This window comes from Ictidomys tridecemlineatus, chromosome 1 (genome assembly GCF_052094955.1).
Source record: "Ictidomys tridecemlineatus isolate mIctTri1 chromosome 1, mIctTri1.hap1, whole genome shotgun sequence".
In the NCBI taxonomy this organism is placed as follows: Eukaryota; Metazoa; Chordata; class Mammalia; order Rodentia; family Sciuridae; genus Ictidomys; species Ictidomys tridecemlineatus.
Genome location: NC_135477.1, coordinates 154,271,250 through 154,296,915, shown reverse-complemented (window position 1 = coordinate 154,296,915; position 25,666 = coordinate 154,271,250). Strand labels below are relative to the sequence as shown.

Sequence of the window (25,666 nt, the reverse complement as noted above, 5' to 3'; positions counted from 1 at the left end):
GCTCAGTGGTAGGGTGGTTACCTAGCACGCGTGAGGCACTGGGTTCCATCCTTAGCTCCACATAAAACTAAATAAATAAAGTCAAGGTATTGTGTCCATCTACAACTAAAAAAAAAAAATTTAAAGCCATTACAGGGGCCCATAGCTCTAAATGTGAAAGAAAAATTATAATTTGTAAATGATTTTTTAAATGGTAAATATCTTCATGACATGGAGAATAGAATAAAAGATTCCTTGGCAGAATACAAATAGCACCAACCAGAAGGAAAATAACTAGAAATAAGATCTTCTGTTCTCCCACTCCCCCTAAAAAAGATACTATTAAAAGAATGAAAATTAAGACAGTGAGTGAGGGGGGGGGTTGTAGCACATTGTCTCCTGTGTGTTTTCCAAAGATGGCCTTGATAGCATCTCCCCTTCCACATGCTTCTCTTCAGCAGGACCTTTCTGCTTGTCAAGAGTGAGTGAGGACTGTCACTGGGCAAGGTTCTGACTACTTTGAGAGCATGTAGATTCCACCCGGTTTTCTTGGGTCCCTCACCTGAAGAAGCCATGTGCTGCACACAAAGTTCAACTAGAGTGTTGTGCTGGAAAGCCATGAATGGGTGCACCAGGCCACAGCCACAGCTGAGCCCCCAGATGACAGCCAGCACCAACTGCCAGACATCCAACCCAGAGAAGCCTTCAGATAGCTGACAGCAACCAAACATGCAAGACCCCAACCAAAAATTTCCACAGTCAAGCCCTCTTCTCAAATTCTGACCCTCAAAACCATGAGCAAAATAAAATAGGCATTGCTTTGCACCACAACATTTTGGAGTAATCTGTTCCACGGCAATAACAACCAGAACTGACAGAATATATTAAGAACTCCTACAAATCAACAGAAAAAAGACTGACAATGGGCAAAAATAGGAGCAAAAGGCTTGAAGTCCAAATGACCAATTATAAAAACATGCTCCACCTCAGTGTTCATTAGGGAAAAGCGAATCAAAACCATAATGAGATGCCACTACAGAACAACTAAAATGGGTAAATTTTAAAAATCAAAACTAACACTATTATGTGAGTGAAGATATGGAGCCCTCCAAACCATTTACACCACCCACCACCATAAGCACGCTAAACAGTACAGATAACTTGAAAAAAAAAATACTTGGCACTGTCTTATCAAAGTTGAAGACCCATACCTAGCAAATGAAAGAGAGAAAGCAAGGCACATGTTCACCAGGATATATATATATATTCATAGCAGCAAAACTTGGAAACCAGTAACAACTCAAACTTTCATCAATAGTATATGGACAAATAAATTGATAAATTTGATGTACCAAACAGTGGAATACTATGCAGCTATGAAAATGAGCAAGGGTATAGCTTAACATAGTAATATACAGATAAATCTCATAATTGATTATGAGTAAAAGAATATATATGGTATGAATCTATTTAAATAAGATTAAAAACACTAACAAAATATATATTTGGGTGATAAAATATAGAGAAAACAGGGAAATGATAATCTAGCTTCATTTGTTATTCAGTTTTCTAATTTCCCCCAACACTGTTTATTTGATTATCAAAACCTTCCCCACTACTTTGTGATTCCAACTTAATATCATATTCAATTCTTAGCTGCACTAGAGAGAGTTGGTAACAGTTGTTATCAACCAATTTGGTCTTGGTTTCTGGCATGGACCTAAGGACTGGGAGGAGGGCATGGAAAAAGTGTGAATGGAATAAATAAAAGCAAGAGAGAGGTTGCAATAGTCATCGTCATGGGATTTATTTTAAAACAGGAAAATTCTAGCGACGGAACCAAAAAGAGAAAGGAAGTCTGTGGTAGGGTTTGCCAAGCCAGAAAGTAAAGCGTCACCTGATAAAAAGACTTATGAATGAGCTCAGAGCAAAAATATTTGGGTGAGATCTAAAGCTGAGGCCAGACCTTCAGGATCAGGAGGAGCGGTCAACTATATTGGTCCTGGGCTCAAGGGTGCAGCTTCCATGGACACCAAGGAGGTAGTAAGGCATCTGCTGAAAGTTTTCAAAGATTTAGCACTACTATTTTCAAGTTAAATTTATTACCTTTTTCCTTACTCCAGTGTTTATTGATGGAAGGAGATTACAGAAAAATACGTAGTGACCCATTTTGTTGGTCCTTGTCTGCCACGCTCTGGTTCCTTCGTCAGCCCACAACCGACTTTTACAGTAACCTGCATTCCTCGCCCGCCGCGATTGGCCCTGAAGAGGGCGGTAGTTGACTTGAAGGGACGATTACCCTGGACTTGGACTGTGCGAAGGATGCACCCTTGACGTTCTGCGAAGGATTGAGGTGCAGTGGACCGTCTAAGGCGACGGTGACCCGCCCTCCCCCAGAGCCCCGCCCCGACCCCGCCCCCGGCCCGCAGCCCAGTCGGGGCCCCGCCCGCGCTCCCCGCTGCGCGCTCACACTCCCAGCCCAGAGCTGCGGTGGCCGCGCAGGTCCTACCCGCGTCGCAGCGGCCGGAGATGCAGCCGGGCGCCGCGCTGTGCCTGCGCCTGTGGCTCTGCCTGGGACTCCTCGACGGTGAGCGCCGCGAGCCGTCGGCTTGCGCCAGGGTTGGGCTGTCTGCTAAGGGGAGCCGCGCGCCAGGGTTGGGGGGGCAAGTGGTTAGATGGCACCAGTGGGGTTCGGGCGGGGGACAGGACTGTCCAGGAGCACGGGGGTGCGGACACCGGATGGAGCACGGCGGGTTGGGACTAGGGACCGCCGGGATGAGGAAAGAGCGGGCGGGGACTGCAGCCGGGTCAGGGACGAGGCGACCAGTCTGCGCGTCAGCGCTGGGATAATCCTTGGGATCCCAGACTTCGCTGTACCTTCAGTGGCTCAGCTTCCTTGTAGGCTGGCCCCTTTGGGCTGCATCCTTAACCTGGATCCTTCATTTCTTTATTCACTCCCCCCCCCCTCCCGCGGAGCTCTGGCGCAGCGCTACTCGGTCCCAATCAGTTCTCATGCACTGGGGATTATTCCCTGGGAGCCCTCAGAGGTGACAATCCCCGCCCGACTCCAGACTTCTTGGGTGCGCACTTCCCGACGCCTCGGGGTCAGCGCTGGAAGTCCATCCCGGGAGGTCCCCCAGAGGGCGCACCGGACGGGCGTCCACCTTCCCCAGGGCAGAGACAGTAGCAGCAGGGGCAACTGCAAGGGAACCAGTAGTCGGGGATGAGGACCCAGGTGCAAAATTAAGATTAATCTCGAGTCTGTGAGCGGTCGGCTTGCAGAAGTGGTACGAGGCCGAGGTTCCCCGGATTTGAGAAGATAGAAGTCTTGAAGGCCAACTGAATATTAAGGCAAAGGTCGCCACCAAAGGGTCTTGTTGAAAATATGGGTAGAGACCCAGACCCAGGGCTGAGGTTGGAGAGAAGTGTGGGGGACAAGGAAAAGAGCGGAGGAGTTGAATGGAGATGCTTGGAAGAAAGCATCAGGGGTGAGGAGAGAATGAGCTGGTGTCTCTGGAAATCAAGAGGTTGAGGAGGGTCTTGGTTTGAGAGAGGAGTGCTGGGAGGCCTGAAGGGAGAGATGGAAACAGCACTGTGTTTGCATGTCATAAAATTTAATACTGACTTTACATACTTCATCTCTTAATTATCACAGTCAATGTCAGACCCATTTTTACACATGGAAAAACTTAGACCAAGGACAATAATGTAAATTCTCAATGTCCTCAGGAGACCTGAAGGAAGACAAGTAGTTCATCTCTGTCTTTGGGATACCAGGGCTCTGTTCTCTGCTCACCATCTCTATCTTCATAGGCTGAGGGACTGAGAAAAGCAGAGGTGAAGGTGGTATGGTTGAACTTGAAGAAAGGGGGAGATGGACATATGTCTGAGCTTTTGTCCTCCTGATCAGGGGAATAACCTTGGACCATTTCTTGCTACCCTGTATCCAGCCCAGGGCCAGAATCTCACAGATGCTCAGTATGTGTTTGTTGAGTGACTGAGTAAACTGTGGGGCAAGGATTGAATAGGGCCCTTGTTGGAGGGCAAGATGAGGAATGGGAGACCTTGCACATACACACATACACACACACACACACACACACACACACACACACACACCTTAAAGAGATGTCTCTCAAGCAGCAGGTGACTATACCAGAAGCTCGGGAGGGAGGATGGGTTGGGTAGCTGAAGTGGAAATAGGGCAAGGAATCCAGTAGGGAACTCTTGAGGAAGGGAACCTGGAAGGAGGGGGGTCTTCCAGGGAGAAAAGGATATTTTGCAAGTAAAGGAGGACCAGGAGAGGCCAGCATGAGTGGAAGGTAGAGGAGTAGAGGGAGGTGATGTCATTCCCTGTAGTAAGTGACAGTGACTCTCAACAAATCATGTCGTGAAGGGAAAGAGGGGGTATTAGCTGAAGGGGTATATCCCAGGCTAGAACTGGGTGTGACTGGTGAGGAGATGCTAATAGAGACAAAGACCATTCCTCCTGAGCCCTGAACCTTGCTTCATCCGTCTTGTTGGGCTGAGGAGGACCTCCGACTGCTGGAAGTGCTATAGCAGGAATATGAACCCCCAAGTGCATGGGTTGGGGGTGGAGCTCAGTGGTAGAGTGTTTGCCTAGCATGCAGGAGGTCATCAGTTTGATCCCCATCACCCCTAGAGAAGGGGAAAGTCCCTAAGTAGAGTCAGGCATCAGGAAAGCCAGATGCAATCAGAGAAGCTTTTTGATTCCCCCCAAAGATGGTTGAACCAGACTTTTGCCTAACCCTGCCCCAAAGTTCTTGCTGTGTGGCCTGAGCCCCTCCTTTTCCCTCCCTGTACCTGAGTTTCCCCATGCACAGCTGTGGGACAGGCTGGCAAACAATCAGGGGCTGGATGTGCATAGGCTGGATTTTAAGAATTAGGATCCTGGTCTAGTTTCACAGTCTGGCCACAGCAGTGTCTCCATGGGAAGAGCAGATGGCAGACAGAAACCCCAAGATGCTTTGTCTTTTTCAGTTTAGTCTAGAAGAGAGGCTGTTTACACCTTTGAACAGTGGGCAGCTAGCTCTGGGACATGCAGGGGAATAAGGAGACTGCTGGGCAGCTAGATGGGCTGGACTGAGAGTGCTACCCCTTGCCATGGTCTGAGTCACACATGGCTATCCCACTTTCTGTTATACCTGCTCCTCAGTCCTAACCCAGACCCAGGGTGGGGGAGTAGGGCGGGGATGAAAGTCAGTGCAAGCAGGTCATGGGGGTCTGGGCCCACCTTACTGAGCCCATCTTATGGCCCTAGTTCAGTGCTCTGGGGACTCAAATGCAGGTGCTACCCACTTGCCTACCATGCCTGAGGTAACCGAGCCAGTTTGGCTAAAGGAGTCCTGCTCCCTGTCCAGAGCACAGTGTCCAACAGGCCCCAGACAGGGTATTGCAAGTGCACTGTCTGTTGAACTCCCCAGTTGCCAGGGAAGGAGGCTGCAGTTCTGTACAAGACGCAAGCCATTGTGCCTGCTCAGGGTGGTCCTGCAAGGGTTTGGACATGGCACTGAACTGCAGGGGTTACCTATGTGCCAGACTGGCCAGGACACCGACATGGCATCAAATGTCTGTAATCCAGGGATGAAAGTGTTCAGTGGCCCAAGTGAAGCCCAGCTGGTGGGTTGTGAACTGCACAGGAAGGCAGTGTCACTTCCAGTTAGGGACTTCCTGGAGAGGTCTGTAGAACTCCAAGAAAGGGAATTCCAAGCAGGGCAAAGAATACCTCAAAGACAGGAAAGTCCAGATGGTACATGGGGACAAGTGAGTGATCAAATGAGGCCAGAGCCTGAGATGCGGGTGGGGAAAGACCAGGCAACAGAGAATGACAGAAACTAGGAGACTGCTGTCCAGGTGAGGCAGGAGTCAGGGAATTGCAAGTGGATGAACCCAGGAAATACTGTTAGTAACAGGATAGTGGAAAGAACAGGAAGAGGAGCAGGTCCCTGGCTTAAGCAAACAGGGTGGATCCTGAGACAATTTATCAGATGGAGAGGAGCAAATGTGGAGAAGCATGGCCTTCAGGTGGAGGTATCCAGTGCAGGACTTCCCAGGAGACCCCAGGTGTCACAAGTAGGATAAGGAAGGAGGAAATTTGGGAGCACTTGAGTGACATGGGGCAGAAGGGAATGGGGAATAGGATGGGGCAAAGAAATGAAGTTTTAGCATGACAGAGAACTTCCTCTCTGTGTCTATCTTACATCTCTCCTGCTGCCCTTTGGGTGTTTTCCTCTACAGGATAGGTCTTTCTCCCCAAGGGCTTACCCTATGCTAATCAGCTCTCTGAGACACACCGGCCACCTACGGGGGGAAGGGGGGGAAAGACGGGGGGGGGGGGGGGGGGAGGGCAACCTTGGATTCCAGAAGGAAGGGCTTGCTCCACTAGCCCAAGAAACTAGTCCCTATCTGGGGAGAGGGATGAGGGCAAGAAAGGTTCACACCTGTGTTTTAGAGCAGTCTCTTGGGGGCAAGCAGGAAGGCAAATTTCAGAAAGATGTTGGAAGCAAGAGTGGGGATGAGGCTGAGTAGGAGGACTGGACCCGTGGGCAAAAAGAAGAGTTCAAGGAACTTCTCACACTCTAGGCGGACCTTCGATAGAGAAGCAGCCGACATATCCCAGCTGGAGCCAGGGATTCCTGACTTTCGTTCCTTTTCAGACACTGGCTTCCTCTGGGATCTGGGTTTTCCGGTTATGCGGAGGGGACAAGTCTGGGAGCAGGAAGGTGCGGGCATTCCATGCTGGAGGAGGATCAGGGCGCCTGCCCTGCCCCTGCTGGGCGGAGCAGACAGCAGACACGCCCCCCCCAGCCCCGCAGCTTCTCCTCTGCCCACGCCACCTCCAACCCAGCTGGGCTTAGGCAGTTGCAGGTTTGGGTGGCAAGTGGGGGAGCCCCCGCCACGTGGCCGGCAAGGTCAGCAGGGGTTCATGGGAAAGGACTTGTCGGTCACAGAAGAGGACATCCTGCCTGCGTTTCCCTCTTCCTGCAGCAGGAGCTGGTGGCCCCGATTTAGCAGCACTGGGGGGCCACCTCGAAACCAGCTGGACTGTCTGATAACACAGCTCGTCCTGTCGACTGGTGAACGGAGTCCTGACCCCAGAGAGGCCAGGGTAATGGCCTGACACAGCTGGCTGCACCACAGCAGCCCTGCACCAGGTGCTAGCATCTGCTAGGGTCACCTCTATTCCTTAAACCCCTCCACTAGGTACTCAGGCAGCCCGCACTCAGAGGGAGAAGGGGGGTGTCAGTGTGAGACACACTCTCACAGTCAGTGTGAGCCACACCGCAGTAATAGTTCATCAAATTGCTTCACACTAGAGTATGTGCAGGTTTTAGCCTTGTGAGAAAAACTTCATTATGCATCCCGCTTTTTTGTGGCTGCTGTTGTTTTGCAGTCCTGAGGAATCAAACCCAGGATCTCCTGCTTGGTAGTCAAGTACTGTACATCTGAGCTTCATCCTGAGCTCCCATTTTGCCCATTTTGAAGATTAGGAAATTCAGGACAGAGGAGTGAAGTGGCTCACTAGATGCTAGGTGATAATGGTGAATTGGCTTATTTGAAGGAGGTGATGGATGTCTGGCCCCAGATGGCATGGGGACCGATGGGCCAAAGGAGAAAACAGCAGGTAATTGTCCCTATGCCCCAAGGAAGGCCCTAGAGAGATGGGCAAGTGGGATCCTAAATTTATGACCACTTCTCAGACATTGTTACCTTGATGTCCTGGCACTCCCCCAAACAGTAACATCTTGCCCCAGGGTCTGCTTCTTGCCTGGTGTGGTTACTTCAGTGCAGGGCATCTCTGCCTTTCTGGGTAGTGCGGGCCTCACCTCCACACCTCTTCTACATTATATACAGTCTTTTTTGTTCCTTGGATTCCCAGAGTCAGTCACAGGTCAATCACCAGCCAAGCCCATGCTGGGAATGCTACAATGAAAAGACAAACAAAAGTCCTGACCTTGAACAAAGGAGTTGTCAAATGTAATAAGCCAGCCTCTACCAGGACCTGCAGAACAGTTCAGGAATCCTGTGGAGGGACCTCAGTGTGTGACCCTGGGGGTGTGGCATTGGGGCTGAGATATCAGAGTAGAGGAAGGGACTGTCCCAAATATATGGCTCATGGAGGGCAAAGTCTCTGAGGCTGAAGAGGGCAGGGGGTGGGTGATGGGGAAGCCACCAGTGCACTCAGATTTTACTCAGGCAACAAGGAAGCAGGGAATGATTTGAGGCAGGAGAGGGACTTGTGTCATAAAAAGTTCATTTCATTGCCTGGTTGGGATTGGACCAGTGCAGATACATTGGTGTGGTGATCCAGGAGAGATGTACTGAAGCTGGACAGACAGTAGGGTAAAAAGGAGGGTAAATGGAGAGAGGTCAGCTCCAGAATGTCTAGTGGAGGCTGTCTGTCCAGAAGGTGTCCATTGCAAGGTCTCTGAACACTGTAAGTACAAAATTCTCTGCCAGCAAGGCAAGGAGAGGAGAGTACAGCGTCTTGGCACTTCGAGTCACTCTGCCCTTGGTACCCTCCTCCTGAGCCAGCAACCTCCAACTGAAAAACCCATTTCAGCTCTGAGAATGGATGTGATATGTGACCAGTTGGTTCTGGGGGAGGAGGAAGGTTAAGAATGCCTGGTGGGATGGCCATCACTCAGATGGCCTTCCTAGGGGATTGGAGAGCAGTATTTCCAGGGGTTGTGGAAGAAAGATGATTTGATCTGCCAAAGTCCTTTCTATTTCATAAACTACAGAAATGCAAACAATGCTGACATCCATAAAAGTAAATAATAGCTTTCTGAAATCTGTCTCCCAAAGATAATCCATGATATAATGTACTTTTGGACAAGTTGACCTCTGTGTGGCTTAGTTTTCTCATTTGTACAATGGCAATAACAGCACCCAACTCAGGGCGGGTATTAAAACAGTGTAGGATGTACAAGTGTGTAGGACTGTTTTGGCACATAGAAAGTGCTAAATTTGCAGTTGTTCTTGTGATACAGGATGTATTAGTCTAAGCAGAATCTGGGGGTCAAAGTGTATAAACATTTTTTATCATTACTGTGTGAGTGCCTATTTCTCCACATCCTTGCCAACATTGAGAAGTATCATTCTTTTTAATACTTGCTCATCTGGTGATTGAACAGTTGTGTGCTCCATGGGACCAGATGTCCTCACAGTGATCTGGGTTTAAAGTCTGGGGTCCCTAAACGTCCACCAGGAATGGAATACAGAAGAGCTGCTATCAGGGAGGCTAGGGAGACACAGAGTGGAGTTGAAATCCCAGGGAGAGCCACTGTCAAAAGGAGAGAATGAGCTAGTGAACAGGACAGGGGCCCGAGGCTAAGCCTGTGATCCTGGGCTTTGCTATGTGGCCTCATTACCCCACACTACATTCCATCCTTTCCAGCTGATTGTCAAGGGCAAATTCAGGACAGAGGAGTGAAGTGGCTCACTAGATGCTAGGTGATAATGGTGAATTGGCTTATTTGAAGGAGGTGATGGATGTCTGGCCCCAGATGGCATGGGGACCAATGGGCCAAAGGAGAAAACAGAAGGTAGTTGTCCCCACGCCCCAAGGAAGGCCCTAGAGAGATGGACCGGTGGGATCTGCCTTTGCATACAACCTTTTATTATGTACTCCCCTCCTGGGCCAGCAAGCTTCAGTATGTGAAGCCCAAATAAGCTCATAGGAAAACGCTCCCTGCCCCACAATCAGCAAGGTTTTCCCAGATGCCCTACCTCCATGCTATGGCCACAGCATGCTAGAGTCACAATGAGATGTGGCAGCCATGATAAGCCAAGAATTTAGCAGACAGGTGATAGTAAATATTCAGTGTACATGAACCAAAGACAATTTTCTCTTGTGGTGTTTTGTTTTGTTGTTTTGCAATACTGGGGCTTGAACCTAGGGATATTTTACCAGTGAGCTGCATCCCCAGAGACAGGGCCTCATTAACTTCCCCAGGCTGGCCTTGAACTTGTGATCCTCCTGCCTCAGCCCCCCAAGTCATTGGGATTACAGGCGTGAGCCACTGCACCTGACTTTTACAGTGGCTGTTCATGTGTTATTTTGCTATTTATGATCTGTGTGGTTCCTAGTAATCTTGGGAACAATCTATATTTCACACGTGGGGAAAATTAGGGGCTTGGAGAGAGGAAATGAACTGCTCAAGGCCATATAACTAGAGAGTGGAATTGTAGGGTGCCCAGCTGCGTTCACAGAGCTCTAAGCACACACTTGAAACAGCCCCTCCTGTCCCTGCTGACTCTGTCCTACAGGGTGGGAGGTGAGGAACTGATGGCCCCTTGACTCTCACCTTTGAGCTCTAGAGGCACAGAGCTGACACCAGGTCTGGAGAACTTTAGGACAGAAGACCTCCTCCTTGCCAGATATCTACACAGGTCTGTCCCCAGGAGTGAAGAAAAAGGATTTTGGTTCTGGTCTCTTCCATTCTTCTCAGCCCCAAGACCAATACACAGTGACCCTGACCCCTCCCAGCCAGCTGTTGCCCATCACCCCTATCATAACTTGCCTTTAGTGTGCAGCTGCTGCCTGGCCCCTGGCTGCCTTTGTCTTCCTGCCCTGTCACAGCTGCCCAGGAGAGTGTGTCATACTGGCACGACTGGCATAGGCCCCCTATCTCCAAGTCACTCAAGAGAGAAGGAGAAGAGGAGCCAGGCCCAGGGTAGCCACAACAGGGTCATGCTCCCTGTTCCCAATTGGTCTTGATGTCATCCTGTGTCACCCATAATGGCCCTGGAGAATAATCCATGTGCTGTTGACATCCTAGCCCCAAGGAGCCCCCAGATGACACAAATCCTCCCTGTGCTACAAATCAGGGTCAGTGTGGGAGGTCAGTGCTCTCAGCTTCAGGGGTCAGGGCAGTGTGCCTGGGTCTGAGGGCAGTAGCAACAGTCCACCAGGCACAGACAGCAGGGGAAGGCAGAGGACACAGCCTGAGCCCTGAGATGAAGGTGGACAAGCCCTGGTATGCTCAGCAGGTAGACTCTAGGAGTAGCAGAAGCTTTGAAAAACCAGCCAGGAAGGGGGTGGAGGATTCTTGGGGCCCTTATCCTCCTGAAAATCAGGCTGAGAGTATGCAGATCTAAGTGGCCAGGAGAAACCAGGAAAGGGTCCTGAAGCCATGCTGCCTCTGGGTTGGAGGCCAGGAAGGAGATTTCTGGGGGTCAGGGAGGCATGGAGCCAATGCTCAACCTTATAGCAGGATATAGGGGACAGAGAGATATTAGGGTCAGGGTGGGAGCAGCTGCAAAGATGCACCTGTTGACCCTTTGCCTTCTCCTGCCAGCCCTCCTTCCCCCACTATTCTGGGACCTGGACCTGGCCTTTCTTTGTTGACTTAGTAATCAATGGAGCTCTCTAGAAATGCCTCAGAGCCCAGGCCTTATCCTCTTGCACTGGAAACAGGACCAAGACCCTGATACATTGGAGCGTGTCTTCAAATTCTGTCCAGGTGGCCCCGGAAAGAATTTTCCTGGTGAAATGTAAATTCTATACATAGCAAGGGACATGGGACTAACAAGTTTGGAACTGAGAGAGGGGATAGGAACCTCCTTTATGGCACCTCTCAGAGCCACGCTGGGACATCCATGGGATAAACATAAAGTCTTGCTCTCTCTTAGCAGTCTTCATGCATTTCGGTGGGTTTTTCTCTCGGTTTCTCAGGAAGGTTCCTTTGAAATATAGTATTGGTTGTTTAAAGGACTTTACTTACAGCCAACCTGGCCACGGATCTACACAGAGGATCAGGACCCATAAAGGGAGTGTGATGGGGGCAGCTGGGGGATCAGAGGCCCAGGTACCCATTGACTTCCTGTGTGGACTTTCCTGCTTATTAGGTATGAGGGGTCTCTGAGGCTTTCATTTGAAGGATTTCTCTGCTCTCTGCCTTTGGAAAGCAGCATTGTCCTGGAGCAGGGATGGCCCTGAACTCAGCAGGACCTGGGCTTCTATACGGCTGCTAAGCCACCTACAGCTGTAAGGCCTAAACCCTTGATTTCTTCATTCATTGACTACGCTGATTATGATCTCTTCCTCCCTTCCAAGCTGTTGTGAGGACCAAAAGAGACAGCGATGACTAGGCCAGCTTCCCACTGCCTGGCTCCTGTCCAGCACCTAACCCACCATGGGACTTCCCTCCACACCCTGCCTGCCACTCATCAAGGGATACTGGTGTGCCCCAGGAGAGGCTGCAGGATCCCTGAATGCTGCTTACGCAGACTTTTGTGCCTGTGGCTGATGCCTGGGACTCTGTGGCCCAAGGCCGTAGGGCGTCCCAGAGCTGCTGACAGCACAGAGAAAAGGAGGTGTGCACTCTGGCCTCACTGACCTCAGTCTGGCGCCTGCCCTGACTGCTCTACTGCAGGCTTGGAGGCCAGGGCCCTGCTGGCCAGGGGAAGGAAGAAGTCAGTTCCTGGGCCAGAAACAGGAAGGCAGGGGGAGTGCGACAGAGGCCAGGATGACAGCGCTTCCTGCTGCGGGAAGGGAAGGACAGTGGAGACAGACAACAGCCAGGCAGGAAGGATGCACCTTCTTTAGGGCTGCAGGTGGGGGCTGGGCAGCCATGTAGCCTCTGGACATGGCAGCTCAGGCCTGAATCTCTCCTGGCTGCTGAGCTGCTTGAGGTTCACATTGTCATCAGACACCAGTGACTGTCCTCTAAAATTGCAAGCATCTTTTTCAAAGGAACAACAGGATCTGATTCAGTTTCAGCCTGAAGAAAGGCCTCAGAGGTCTGTTTAGCAATCCATTCATCCATTCATCAATGTAACCATCTGTCCACTCATCCATCTGTCAACCCCATCCATCCCTCTTTCCCTCTGTCCACCTATCCATCTGTCTATCCATCCAATTCCCCACCCATCTATTCTTCCACCCATCCATTGTCTGTTCATTTATCCATTCTTTCATTTACCTATTTCTCCATTAACCCATCTATCTACTCACCCATCCAACTATCTGTCCTTCCATCTACCAATCCATTTATCAATCCATTTTTCTGCCCTCTGTCTGCCCATTGACCCTTCCTTCCAATCATCCATCATTTAGTCATTCAACAAGTATTTATTGAACCTTTACCCTGTGCCAGGTGCTGAGCTAGGCACAGGTTGGGTAGAAAATAGTACCTTGGTACTTACCCCATCGAAACTTAATGCCAGCAGGAGACATAGACAAACACAACTTAAGCAAATAACTAAATAAGATAATTACAACTTATGATGAGAAGAATAGAGCAAGAATCCATGAGGCTGAAATGAAGCCTAAAGAGGGAACTTATGTTTTTGTAAGGATGTGCAGGTTCTGTCTAAGCTGAAGCCTGAAAGTGAAACGAGTCCAGCCGTACAAAGAATAGGTGAGGAAGCCCATCAGGAGGACCAGTGTGTGCAAAGACCCTAGAGTATGAAGAAATATAAGATGTTGCAGAAAAATGTGGAGATTATGGTGGCTGGAGAATGTGAACATGAAGTGAGAGAGGACCACAAGGACTTGAAGAGCCGGTAGAGGCCAGGACTTAGTCAGGAGTTTGGATTTTCCTGGAACTGTAGTGGGAAGTCACATGCAGGATTTAAGCATAAGTGTGATGTGGTCCCTTTGTTTTTTCTTTTAAATATCACAATGACTGCATGGAGAAGAACTGTAGGAGGACATTCACAGGACCAGGAGGTGGCTTTGGGGCAAATGCCACTGTGCAGGCACCCATTGAGAGAGCAAGGGCCAGCTCTGGAATGCATCTGGCCTGCATCTGTTGTAGATGGATAGGCTGGGGAGGGACAGGCACTGATCCATAGTGATTCCCATTTGGAGAGATTGGAGCTATCAGGGAAGGAACTTTCAGCAGAGTGGAGGAAGTCTAAATCTAAAGTTTAGCATCAGAATCATGGAACGCAGGGTGCCTACAGGGTATCCACGTTGACAGAGCAACTGAACACCTAAGGCTGAATTGAGATAAGTGATCTGGGCTGGAGATAGAGGATTTGAAGGTATCTGGACCCTTAGGAGATGGTAGTTGGGAAGAAAAAATGAGAAGCAACAGGAATCAGTATTGGGCAGAGGGAAGGAGAAAGATGAAAGGACAGTGAGGTCACAGGAGACAGGTCTGCTCCCTGCCCTTGAGTGATCTGTGGGGTCACTGGAGGCTTTGACCAGCAACTCCCCTTCCCCCTCTAAAGAGAGGGTGTTCACCACGTGGATGCACAAGTGAATGTGGCTGGGGGGTTGATGCTATTTTAGAGCTTTGGCACTAAAGGGCAATAAGAAAAGGGGTAATGGCTAGGAGGGAGTCTGAGACCAAGGATTTGTATTGTTTTGTTCTGAAGATGGAAGATGATTCCTTAGAGAAAGAATGGTGATCAGAAGAGAAATAAATTGTTTGTGGGAATCGGGTCCAGGGGGTTGGAATCCTGAACATGATGGAGAGTGGCAGAGGGAACACCCTGAACTCCATTAACGAGGGCCTGTTTGAAGTCTGAAAACAGGAAAATCAAGGGGAAGCAGCCAGCATGAGGAGCTTTGTGCTGCAGTGTTGAGCCACTTGGGAATATAGTAGTGTCACAGGGTTGAAGTAGAGGACAAGCAGACAATCAGATTGATGGGCCAGGACAGAGATGACACCAGGAGGGTGCTGAGGGGTGAGGAGGAAGCAGTGGGGCCTTTGCTACGTCTGAAGGGTTTAGCAGCCGTAGAACAGGACACCTGGGCTAGAAGAAGAGGAGGGGGAAGAGAGCAAAATGTAGGAAGTCAGGCATTCCATGATGGCACGATTTCTGGTGATGACCATGTTCAGGGTGTGACCCTGGAAGCCAGTGGCTGAAGGGGAGAGGACGGGAGGACTCAAAAGGCAAGGATGCTGGTGAGTCACCACGTGGATGTTGAAGTAATGGAGAATGGCAGGAGTTGGGGTGGGAAGGGGGATGGTGAGCCAGGAGCTACAGTCAGCAGAGAATGAGGGGAAGTGACCAGGAGAGAAGCTGATGACAGCTTTAGTGGGCACAGGGTGGTGCATCAAAAGCATATGCCTCATAGGGGTTGGTGTGGGGAGGAGAACTGGCCACAAGGAATTCTCTACGAGGCATGTGGGGTAGGAATCTCCCCTGTGGCAATGGTATCCTCAGAAAACCAGGGTTCACCGTGAGACAGGAGGGAAGAGGAAAGATGGTACTGTTTAGCACAATGATGTGGTTGCTTCCACTGGTGGGATGGTGCTGCTGAGAGGAAGTTCTTCCCCCATCCACCCACTCACCCTCTCCCACCACTCACTCCCATTCATTTGCCCACCCATCCATTGATTCATCTGATGATCCATCATTCATCTATCCCTTTCTCATCCATCATCCATCAAATCATCCTTGTTATCCATCCCCGGAGTCTTTGTTGCACGTCTCCTGTTTAGGGGCTTAGGAAGATGAAAACCATAATTCAGTCTGACTAGTGTTTGGGAGCCCCAAGGAGGGTGAGGCAGAAGCTGCCCAAATGATGATGCCTGCTCCCATAGGGAAGGGACATGTGACCTGAACCCTAAAGAGGGAGATCCACAGGAGGAAAAGAAATGGGAATGTCCCAAGCAAATGAACGAATGAGCAAGGCAAAGTCTTCAAGATATGAAAAACCTGGTACTTTGAAAGTGTAGTAAGAAGTCCTGAACCTCTTAGGATTTGAAGCTGGGGAAAAAGGAGAGGCCAAAATGTCACTATTTATCTGCTTTATCTTAGAAGCTAAAGAAAGCCACCAAAGAAAACAAAGTTGACAACTTCTACAGCCCTACAGCTGGCAATTACCTGGGGCTTGCTCAGATACGCACTTCGGGGGGCAGGGGGAGCTATGGTCTCCCCAGGGCCCTAGCACAGTGCCCCAGACCTCAGTGTGGGGATGTCCTCTCGCCCCAGGGAGGAGACACATGGAGCTGAGGCAGTGGCTGCTGGCTGAGGCAGTACTCCTCTTGTGCTCACATGCTGGCCTCAGGCCTGACTTCCAACTAAGTCCAACTGGGAGAGCAACAGTTCTTTCACACCTACTCCCTTCTTAGGTAGCTCAGGGGACAGACCACCATTCACCTGGTTGCCCACATATTTGCCCAGCTGTCTGTCTGGCATAGCCTTGTTTTACTTTTCACTGACTGGGAAATTCTACTTTGCCTTAGAAGCCCAGTCCAAAGCGCTCCCCTGGGGATTCCTTCCTGGCTCCTCACTGCTCTGAGGTTACTCCTGCCTGGGAGTCCCCCTCCCCTAGTGACAGGTCTCTCCCCAGCAGCCCCAGGGAGTACAAGTAAGGGGCTGCTGAGTGCCCAGGCCCTGCTCACATGCCTGAAAGGGCCCCGCATGGGAAGGAGGCTGCAGGGCCCAGGGCCATCTCTCACCTCAGGACCCCAGGACAGAGTGGGCTCCAAGGACAGGGATATTGTTGACCTGAGTGTGAGGAGGTACAGTCCCAGCAGCTGGCCAGGCAAGGGGATGCCTTCTTAGAATGGCAGCTCAGTTCACCTGGAGAGCCTCATATTCCCAAACGGACAGTAAAACTCGATGCTTGATGAGGGCGTTTCTGCTCTGACCCGTGGTGCAGTGGTGCCTAGAAGGGTTTGACCAGGAGCGGGGATGGGGAGGAATGGAAGAAGGGAGAGGCCAGTGAGTGCTGACTGGGGGCTATTTTCTACATGATGCTTAAATGAGACCTTGATATGTGGAGTGTGATATCCTGGTACCACTTGGTTGTGTGGCTTGGGGTTAAGGTGTGTAAAACCATCTATGGTGGGGCTTCCCAGGTTCCACCCCACCCCATTAGCATGGCAGGACCCTAGGGTTTCAGAAGCTGAGGAGCAAAGGAATTGGACTTTGGCTCCAATACTGGGGAATCTGTGGGACTAGAAGGGCTTGGGGATAGGAGAATGGGCTCTGCTTCCCCCAGGAGGACAGGGACTTGGGGGAGGGACAGGACACAGCCCTGGGCCTCTAGCCATACAGTCCTCCCTTCCTGTTGTCTCAGGATGGTCCTGGCAGGATGCATCTGCCAGAGTTCCAGGCCCAGACCTCCCCCAGAGTTTGCTCCCACCCCCACCAGGATCCCACTCTTCCACACACATACATATGTGTATATGCAAGAACATAAACCACAGATGTTTTTACACACCCTGACCCCAAGCCACACAACCAAATGATCAGGACAGCACACTTCACATACCAAAATCTCATTTCAAAACATACTGAAGACACACAAAGATGCACTCTTGCACACACATACAAAGCTACATATACCACCCAAAGACAGATTCACATGCCCAGGCCCACAGATACAGACATGCATGTGCCAAAGACCCACACCTGGCAACACATGCATGCAAAAAACACACACACACACACACACACACACAGGCACACACACAGGCACCACAACACCCCTCTACCCCACCAGGAGGAAAATGATACATGCAGAGCTGGAGGGGAGGAGGGCTGGCATTCTGGTGGGCAGAGGGGCCTAAACCCAATCAGCCTGCAGTCATTGAGGGCTGAGGATGGTTACTTAACTACATCAAGCAGATTTACTTGTGCATCTAAGGAACAGTTCTACAGGAAGATCTGAGGGTGTTGGGTGGAGGCCTGGGCAGGGAGAGCCCCCTGAGGCTGGGGCAATTAGACAGGGCCTATACAGATGAGGGGGAAAAAGCTGGTTGAGCCAAAGAACAGTCATGAGATGGATTCCCTGGGATCTTGAAGTGGGTGAGGACATAAGAGGCTGGGTGGGGAGGCCGAGGCCTGGGTGCGTTTGGGGGAAAGTCTGGGATGTGCAAGACCCCCTCATAAGCAGTGAGCATAGGTGTGCGGTTTAAATGAAGCTGTGGGGGTCACATGCCTTAAGCCTCCCCCATGTAGAATGAGCCCTGCAGTCTCCTCCTTCTCCTTCATAATGGCCACTCAGCTCTTTATGGCCAGAGGCCGGAATCCAGGGCAGTCAGGGATCACTTAGGGCTGGCTGGACCTGCATGAACTCATGACCCAGTGCTACACTAACCCTGTCTCCCATGCCAGGCCTGGCAAGTGGTTACTCCATGACCCCCCCAACCCTGAACATTACGGAGGAGGCATACATCATCGACACCAGTGAGAGCCTATCCATCTCCTGCAGGTACTGAGCCCTTCCCACCTGGCAGTCCAAGGAGGCTACAGAAGGCCAAGGTGGGAGGTGATGGCTGAGGGCACAGAAGACAGCTCCTCCTCAGGCCATAGAGGCCTTGAGGCTGAGTAGGGTTCCCAGGATATGGGTACCTAGAGGCCTTGCAGACAAAGGCACCATGTACTTCCAAACCTTACCCATACTTCCCCCTCAGGTCACCCTATACAGGCCCTAGATCACCTGCATTGACCCCCAGCCTCCCTTCACTGACCCCAAGCTCTCCCACTCTGCTCCCAGGACCTCCCTGTAGCCCCAGCTATGATCCAAGGCCTGAGCTTCTCTACAGGCCATCCTGCCACTAAGCTCTGGGGTCTCAGAGAGTTCCCTGTCCAGGCTGGGTTTGTGATATGTGCCTAAACCCCGGGGCTGTCCCATCTCTGTGAGACAAGCTGTGGGTGAGGCTATGGGCCCTTCAGGGAGGCTCCTCAGGAACTGTCCCCCTGGGTTGCCACTGAGTGCAGGGGGCTTCCTGACCTCTCCTATCTTCTGCCAGGGGGCAACACCCCCTTGAGTGGGCCTGGCCAGGAGCTCAGGAGACACCAGCCACAGGGGAGAAGGACAGCGAGGACACAGGGGTTGTGCGAGACTGCGAGGGCACAGACGCCAAGCCCTACTGCAAGGTGCTGCTGCTGGGCGAGGCCCACGCCAACAACACAGGCAGCTACCTCTGCTATTATAAGTACATCAAGGCCCGCATCGAGGGCACCACAGCTGCCAGCACCTACGTGTTCGTAAGAGGTGAGGTCACTAAGACAAGCGAGCAGACCAGGTGTGGGCAGGGTCCCAGAAGGGATGGTTAGTGCCCGTGCTGACCCCAGGCTGGCAAGAGGGGAGAAGGAGATCTCCCCCTACTCCAGATGGCAGCAGGCAGCTGAATCATCACCACCCAGCCCCCATGGGGCTGCCCTGCCACTCCTGACCAGCCCTGGCCAGAGACTCCCTGAGCCCCGTCCTTCCTCAACTCCTACTCCCTCTCCTTAGACTTTGAGCAGCCGTTCATCAACCAACCCGACACTCTCCTGGTCAACAGGAAGGACTCCATGTGGGTGCCCTGCTTGGTGTCCATCCCTGGCCTCAACGTCACATTGCGATCGGTACAATCCCAATCCCCATGCCAGGATTCAACCCTACTACCCCGTCCCTGGGAAAGGTGGCTGCTGGTCTGGTCAGGAGGAAAGGAGTAGCCAGGCACTTACAGTCAGTGTATCCCTCCAGCAAAGCTCCGTGCTACAGCCTGATGGGCAGGAAGTGGTGTGGGACGACCGCCGGGGCATGCGGGTGCCCACGTCACTGCTGCGTGATGCTCTATACCTGCAGTGTGAGACCACCTGGGGCGGCCAGAACTTCCTTTCCAATCTCTTCCTTGTGCACATCACAGGTAGGGCCTGCTCCTGGCACCTCACCCACTCACCACTCCCTGTGCCCCCAAGAGGAATATGGCAGGCACCCCCATTCCCAGTAATAGGGCTATTAGTGACACAGCTGATCTTGAGGAGCATCCAGTGCTCTGCAGTCTGTGTGGTGGGTGTCCTGTGAGGGCTATGGGAGTCACTGTGCATGTTTCACCAGGCAATGAACTCTATGACATCCAGCTGTTCCCCAAGAAGTCACTGGAGCTGCTGGTCGGGGAGAAGCTGGTCCTGAACTGCACAGTGTGGGCTGAGTTCAACTCAGGGGTCACCTTCGACTGGGACTATCCAGGGAAGCAGGTGAGGTTGGCAGCCCTGCAGGGCGCCTTCCTCCTGCCCACATCTGTCCTGTTCCCATCACTGCCCAAGCCCACCTATACCTGGCACACACTGGGCCTCTGTGTGGAGGAGGTACAGGCCCAGCCAGCCCCATGAAATCCAGTCTGATAGGAAAGTTTTCCACCCCAAGGAAAACTGGGTCAAGGCTTCCAGAGCCAGCACTGGCTGGGCAGGGGTGTGTGCCTTTGGTAGGTCCACTCTGCCAGAGCCCACCTGCTGACCCTGGGCTTCCCCTGGGTGTGGGCAGGCAGAGCGGGGTAAGTGGGTACCTGAGCGGCGCTCCCAGCAGACTCACACAGAACTCTCCAGCATCCTGACCATCTACAACGTCAGCCAGCACGACCTGGGCACATATGTTTGCGAGGTCAACAATGGCATCCAGAAATTCCGGGAGAGCACTGAAGTCATTGTGCACGGTATGGCCTGGAGTTGGATCATTATGCCCAGCTTGGCCCCCGGGGTGGGTCCAGCATCGTAAAGCCTGAGGAACAAGGGTCCTTGTGCAGTGTAGGCTTGGGGTCAAAGGCCATGGTGCACCTAAGCAGCGGGGAGTCTAGCCAGAGGAAAGGGAAGGCTATGAGCAGAAACCCTGCCTGGCTCCCACATGCTGGATAGCATGGCAAGCCTCCATCTTCAGGCTACTGGGACTGCAGGGGCTCTGCAGGGGCTGGAAATCCCTGGTCCTCGATGGGTCAGCCCCAGATTTACACCCATGCCTCCTGTCTGGCAGAAAAGCCCTTCATCAGTGTCGAGTGGCTCAAAGGACCTGTCCTGGAGGCCACTGCAGGTGACGAGTTGGTGAAGCTGCCTGTGAAGCTGGCAGCGTATCCCCCGCCGGAGTTCCAATGGTAACAGCCCTGGGCCCCCTTCCCTTTCCTATCCTACCAGGCCCAGCACAAGAAAGGACTGAGGGACGAGAAGGGCAGTGTCCTTCCCCATCAGGGTCTGCACTCTGAGACCCAGGTGGGGACCTTCCATGAGGATACCCCCTAAAAAGCAACTACATCATACAATAGTTCAACTAGAAAGAAGGTTGGCCCAGGATACTATAAAACCATGAAAAGATTAAGTACCAGCCTGCTTAGTACATATGGTGTGGTGACAGAGAGGAGGACTTTAACTGTTTCCTGCAACTCCTCAGCATCTCTAAAGCCCTGAAAGCTGGACTCATTTACATGCTGAGTAAATATAAGGCCAGTCACACATCAACGACCTCAGTCCCTTAGTCCTTTCAACTAGGTTGCCTCTCCCAGGACCCTCTTCTCCAGAAATCTGGAGATACCATAGGGATTGAACAAAACGTTATGGAGCCTGGCCCTGGGCAATAAAGCTAGAGAGTTTCCAGGAGGTTTACCGAATGCAAGAGCCCAGGCTTCAGTCTGTGAGCTGAGAAACCAAGGCTTCCCTGTGGGGTGTGTTCAGGGCAGTGAGGGGACCCCTCAGTAGTAGCTCTGCCCTTGCTGGATGCTCCCAACAGAACTCAAGGGAGCACAGAACCTCTCCCCAATGCTTCCTCAGCCCTCTGAGCAACCACATGGCTCATCCACGGTAGATCATGCTGACCCAAGCTGCTATTATACAGGTGAGAAAACAAGTCAGAAGATGGAAAGGCCATTCGTCGCCTGGGCTCCAGCATTCTGTCCTCCCAGTCTGAGTACCTCTCCCACCTGGAAGGATAGTTTTTCTGGTGCTGGGCATGCAGATGCCCCAGATGTCCTCAGCCAGGAGCTACTTGCACTACTGTAGACTAAAAGCAGGCTTCTCTTGGAAGAGCCTGGAATGTCCTGGCCCTGAGCCTAGTGAGGCCACAGCCTTGGGAGTCCACCCGGCACAGTACCAGAGCTTTTGAGGCAGAGTCTTGAGGGCAATGGTGTAGTCAGGAACTTCACTTACAAAAAGGCATTCCTAGAGACACCCAGAGCCTGTCCTCTGCCTTCCAAGGCCAGAAGGACTGAGCCTGCTCAGGGTGAGTGACCAACTCTGCTGCATCTGGGGTCCAGCCTGATCCCTAGGCAGCTGTTTTCCCACTGGAACATTCCCACCACATCTGGACCTTCTCCTGCATGGCCAGCATCTACTTCCAAGAAGTTCTCAGCTGGCCCAGAGCACTACTAGGTAGTCACCAAAGCCCCACAGGTGCCCACTATTCAGTTGGCATCATCTTGTGATAACTCTGAGACAGTGACTGAAGGAAGGTATAGTGAGCATAAACAGACAAGCTGGTCCTCGGTTCCCGAAGTTCCCAGTGTGCCCAGCAAGGTGCTGATGTTGTCTTGGCCCTCACAACCCCTGCAAGGTACATTTCCCCAGTTTTCAGACGAGGACCCTGAGACTTGTGATGGAAAGGGGATCTGCCCAAGGGCAACAGTCCCAGCAAGTGGCAGAGTTGGATTCTAACAGCCCTCTGCACCAGTGCCAGACAGATAGCACAGGCTTGTGCTTTCCTGCCTTGTCCTGCTCTGTGACTCTGTGCAAGTCATGTCATTCTCTGAGTCAGACTGCTGTCAGAGAAGAGAGATCTCTGTGTCCCTGTCACCATAGTTCTCTGCCCAAGAGATGTGCCACACTACCGCATCTCTCTGACTTAGCACAGTTGGTACCCAGAGGGGAAGCATCTGAAGAGGAAGGACTCTCTGAGTCCAGAACTCAGGTGGCAGAGGCAACTGCCTACAGAAATTCCAGCTCATGACTTAGGGAGGAGCCACTGTGGGGTGGGAGGCATCTATTTCCTCACATGTGCAGCAAGTATCTATGGAGCACCTACAGATGTCAGGCAGAGCTCTACATGTACGATGTACAACAGGAAGGAGACAGTCCTCATGGGATTCGTAGCTCAGTGAGGGTATAGACAATCAATAGACACATATCTAAAAATCAATAGGCTATCTGGAGATGTAGCTTGTGGTAGAGCAAATACCAGGGCATGAGGCCCTGGGTTTAATCCCCAGCACTGAAACAAAACGAAAAGAAAGAAAACCAATGGGCTAATGATCAGTAAGACAGGGACAGGGTCCATCCAAGTACCACCCACATAATGAGACAGGAGAGGATGAGCTAGTGTTCTTTAATGAATACTCTAACCCAAAAACAGAAAGTAAAGAGCCCTGCAGACTGTCATCTATAGGAAAGAGAATCCAAGCAAGAGCAGCAGTAAATGCCAAGATCCTGGGTAGACCATGTGTCTGGAGAGCTCAGGAAAGGGCAGAATTGGGGATCAGAAAGCCAAGCAGGGATCTCCTTGCATGGTAAGAAGTCCAGTTGTGCTCCTTGGGGACTAAAGCTTCACTTCTGGATTTGGACTGTGAGAAAGAGGACAGAGCCCATTGAGAGCCCTGTAGTTGGTACCTGATGCTGCAGCCCAACTAGTATGGAAGAGCCAACCAGAGGAGACTGGGGAGTTGGGCAGAACCTTCCTAGACTGAACTTGATAAGCCTGGTAATTGAAGGCAAACCAAGGCCACAGACAAGGCAGAGTTAAGGGGACTGCACTGAGCAGAAACACAGTCTCCCCATCACTTGGGGAAAGATCTCAAAGGCTTTAGGAACAAAGGCAGGAGTTGCTGCTGCAAGGTCTCAGGGATGTTCCTGAGCTGACCACCTGATGGAGTTATGAGACCCAGCTGATAAAGCCTAAAGCCTTTGACCATCTGTCCCCCAGACCAGAGACTGCTGCCCCATCCATCCCACCCACACTGCTGCTGGCCCTTTCTGGCCTGATCCAGGAGGGACTGCTTGCTCTGACCTGGCCCATCAGGAAAAGCCACTTGGTCTTCTCTTCCCATTTCCAGCAGTATACATGGGCCCTCCATATCTCTGTGTTCTGCATCCGTGGATTCAAACAACTGTGGATTGAAAATATTTGGAAAAAAAAATTGTGTCTCTACTGACCAAACATGTGCAGACTTTGTTCTTGTCATCATTTCCTAAATGCTTTGGTATAACGCAGCATTTACATTGCATTTACATAGTATTTATATTGTATTAAGCATTGTAAGTAATGTAGAGATGAAGGGATGTGCATGGGTTATATGCAAATAGAAGAGACTAGAGCATTCAGGAAGTTGGGTATACAGTGGGGGGGGGGGGTGTCCTGGAACCATTCTGGCTGGATGGGGTGGAAGTGTCAGCATGAGGCAGGGTCCACACAGCCCCTGAACTCCCTTCCTGGGCCAGGTACAAGGACAAAAAGGCAGTGACTGGGCGCCACAGTCCACATGCTCTGGTGCTCAAAGAAGTGACCGAAGCAAGTGCAGGCATCTACACACTTGCCCTGTGGAACTCAGCAGCCGGCCTGAGGTGCAACATCAGCCTGGAGCTGGTGGTCAATGGTACAGGCAGGGAGGATGGGAGAGGGGGCAGGTGGTTGGGTAGGTGTGGTGATGGGGCCACCTGATTGGCTGATGCCTGTTCCCCTAGTACCCCCACACATCCATGAGAAGGAAGCCTCCTCCCCCAGCATCTACTCCCGCCACAGTCGCCAGGCCCTCACCTGCACAGCCTATGGGGTGCCCCCACCTCTCAGCATCCAGTGGCACTGGCGGCCCTGGACACCCTGCAAGACATTTGCCCAGCGCAGCCTGTAAGTATGCCCCAACCCCATTCTCCTCTATTTAACCTCCAAATTTCCCCAACCTCAACCATGGTGAACTCAGTTTTCAGCCCCTCTTGCCACCCAGACCTTACCTGTACCTCTCCGAGATCCCTATTCTGAACTCAAACCCTATCTTTGCTTTTGTTGCCTATGCTTTTGAGGTATTATTCATAAAAAACGCTTTCCCAGACCAACATCATGAAACAGCTTCTCTATTTTTTCTTCTAATAATGTTATAGCTTTAAGTTTTATAATTTTAATCAATTTCAAACTGATTTTTATAACTGGTGAGAGACAAGAGTCTAGTTTCATACTTCTGCATGTGGATAGACAGTTTTATCATCACTGAAGAGACTTTTGTTTTCCCAGTGTGTGTTTTTGGCACCTTTATTGTAAATCATCTCTAAGTGCATGTATTTATTTCTGGGCTCTCTAGTCTGTTCCATTGGTCCAAGTCCTTGTTTTTATGCCAGTACCATGCTACTTTGGTACTGTACCTTTATAGTATATTTTGAAATTGAGTAGTGTGATGCCTCCAGCTTTGTTCTTTTCATTCAAGATTGCTTTCACTATCCAGGGTCTTTTGTGGTTCTATCTGAATTTAAGATTGTTTTTCTATTTCTGTGGATAATGTCATTGGCATTTTGATAAAAGCAATTGCATTGAATCTGTAGATCACATCGGACAGTATGAGCATTTTAACAATATTAAATCACTGATTCAGTCCTATGCCAGCAGGCCAGGCTGGACTATGGGGATGGGGCTAGCCCCCACCCAGTTCTCTCAAGAGCAAGCCCCTGGGTGCATAATTGCATCATTTAGGAAGGACAAAAGGAAGTGCATCTGGGTACCAATGATGGCCCCTTCCACGAAGTGGGCAGACTTGGAATATTGCTATAAAACTCTGTTCTGGGCCTCAGAATACACTAAGCATGTTTATGTGCCTTTGCTCATCTATGCAGCTCACAATCACCCCCATATAGATAAAGCAACAACAGGTTTTAAGAAGAAGGGCAACTTTCTCAACAGAGAAAACAGAGCCTACCCAACTGCTGAGCAATGCCCCCTTAAACTAAGCTGGATATCCACAAGACAGATGGGCCAGGGAGAATATTTATGGCAAAGACAACTTAGACAATGCAGGGGACAGGA

At 51.1% G+C, this 25,666-nt stretch overlaps 1 protein-coding gene and 1 non-coding gene across 3 annotated transcripts in view; one reads left to right on the top strand and one right to left on the bottom strand.

Moving 5' to 3' along the window:
- The window catches only part of LOC120885502 (uncharacterized), a 30,494-nt gene extending 28,150 nt beyond the window's left edge, over positions 1 to 2,344 (bottom strand). The window contains exon 1 of the transcript XR_013439014.1: positions 2,086 to 2,344. This is a non-coding gene — a transcript (uncharacterized LOC120885502). The remainder of the gene's footprint in view (positions 1 to 2,085) is intronic.
- A 63-nt stretch (positions 2,345 to 2,407) lies between these two features.
- Flt4 (fms related receptor tyrosine kinase 4) overlaps positions 2,408 to 25,666 on the top strand; it is a 45,063-nt gene continuing 21,804 nt past the window's right edge. Inside the window, exons 1-10 of one of the 2 annotated variants that reach the window (XM_040272834.2) lie at positions 2,408 to 2,566; positions 18,031 to 18,127; positions 18,669 to 18,913; positions 19,157 to 19,269; positions 19,391 to 19,553; positions 19,745 to 19,884; positions 20,171 to 20,339; positions 20,654 to 20,771; positions 24,097 to 24,251; positions 24,340 to 24,502. In XM_040272834.2, coding sequence (XP_040128768.2) covers positions 2,509 to 2,566; positions 18,031 to 18,127; positions 18,669 to 18,913; positions 19,157 to 19,269; positions 19,391 to 19,553; positions 19,745 to 19,884; positions 20,171 to 20,339; positions 20,654 to 20,771; positions 24,097 to 24,251; positions 24,340 to 24,502 — 1,421 coding nt within the window. In that variant the 5' untranslated portion in view covers positions 2,408 to 2,508. Of the gene's footprint in view, positions 2,567 to 18,030; positions 18,128 to 18,668; positions 18,914 to 19,156; positions 19,270 to 19,390; positions 19,554 to 19,744; positions 19,885 to 20,170; positions 20,340 to 20,653; positions 20,772 to 24,096; positions 24,252 to 24,339; positions 24,503 to 25,666 lie in introns of those variants that run through there. The other variant, XM_078050164.1, reaches the window with a different exon arrangement.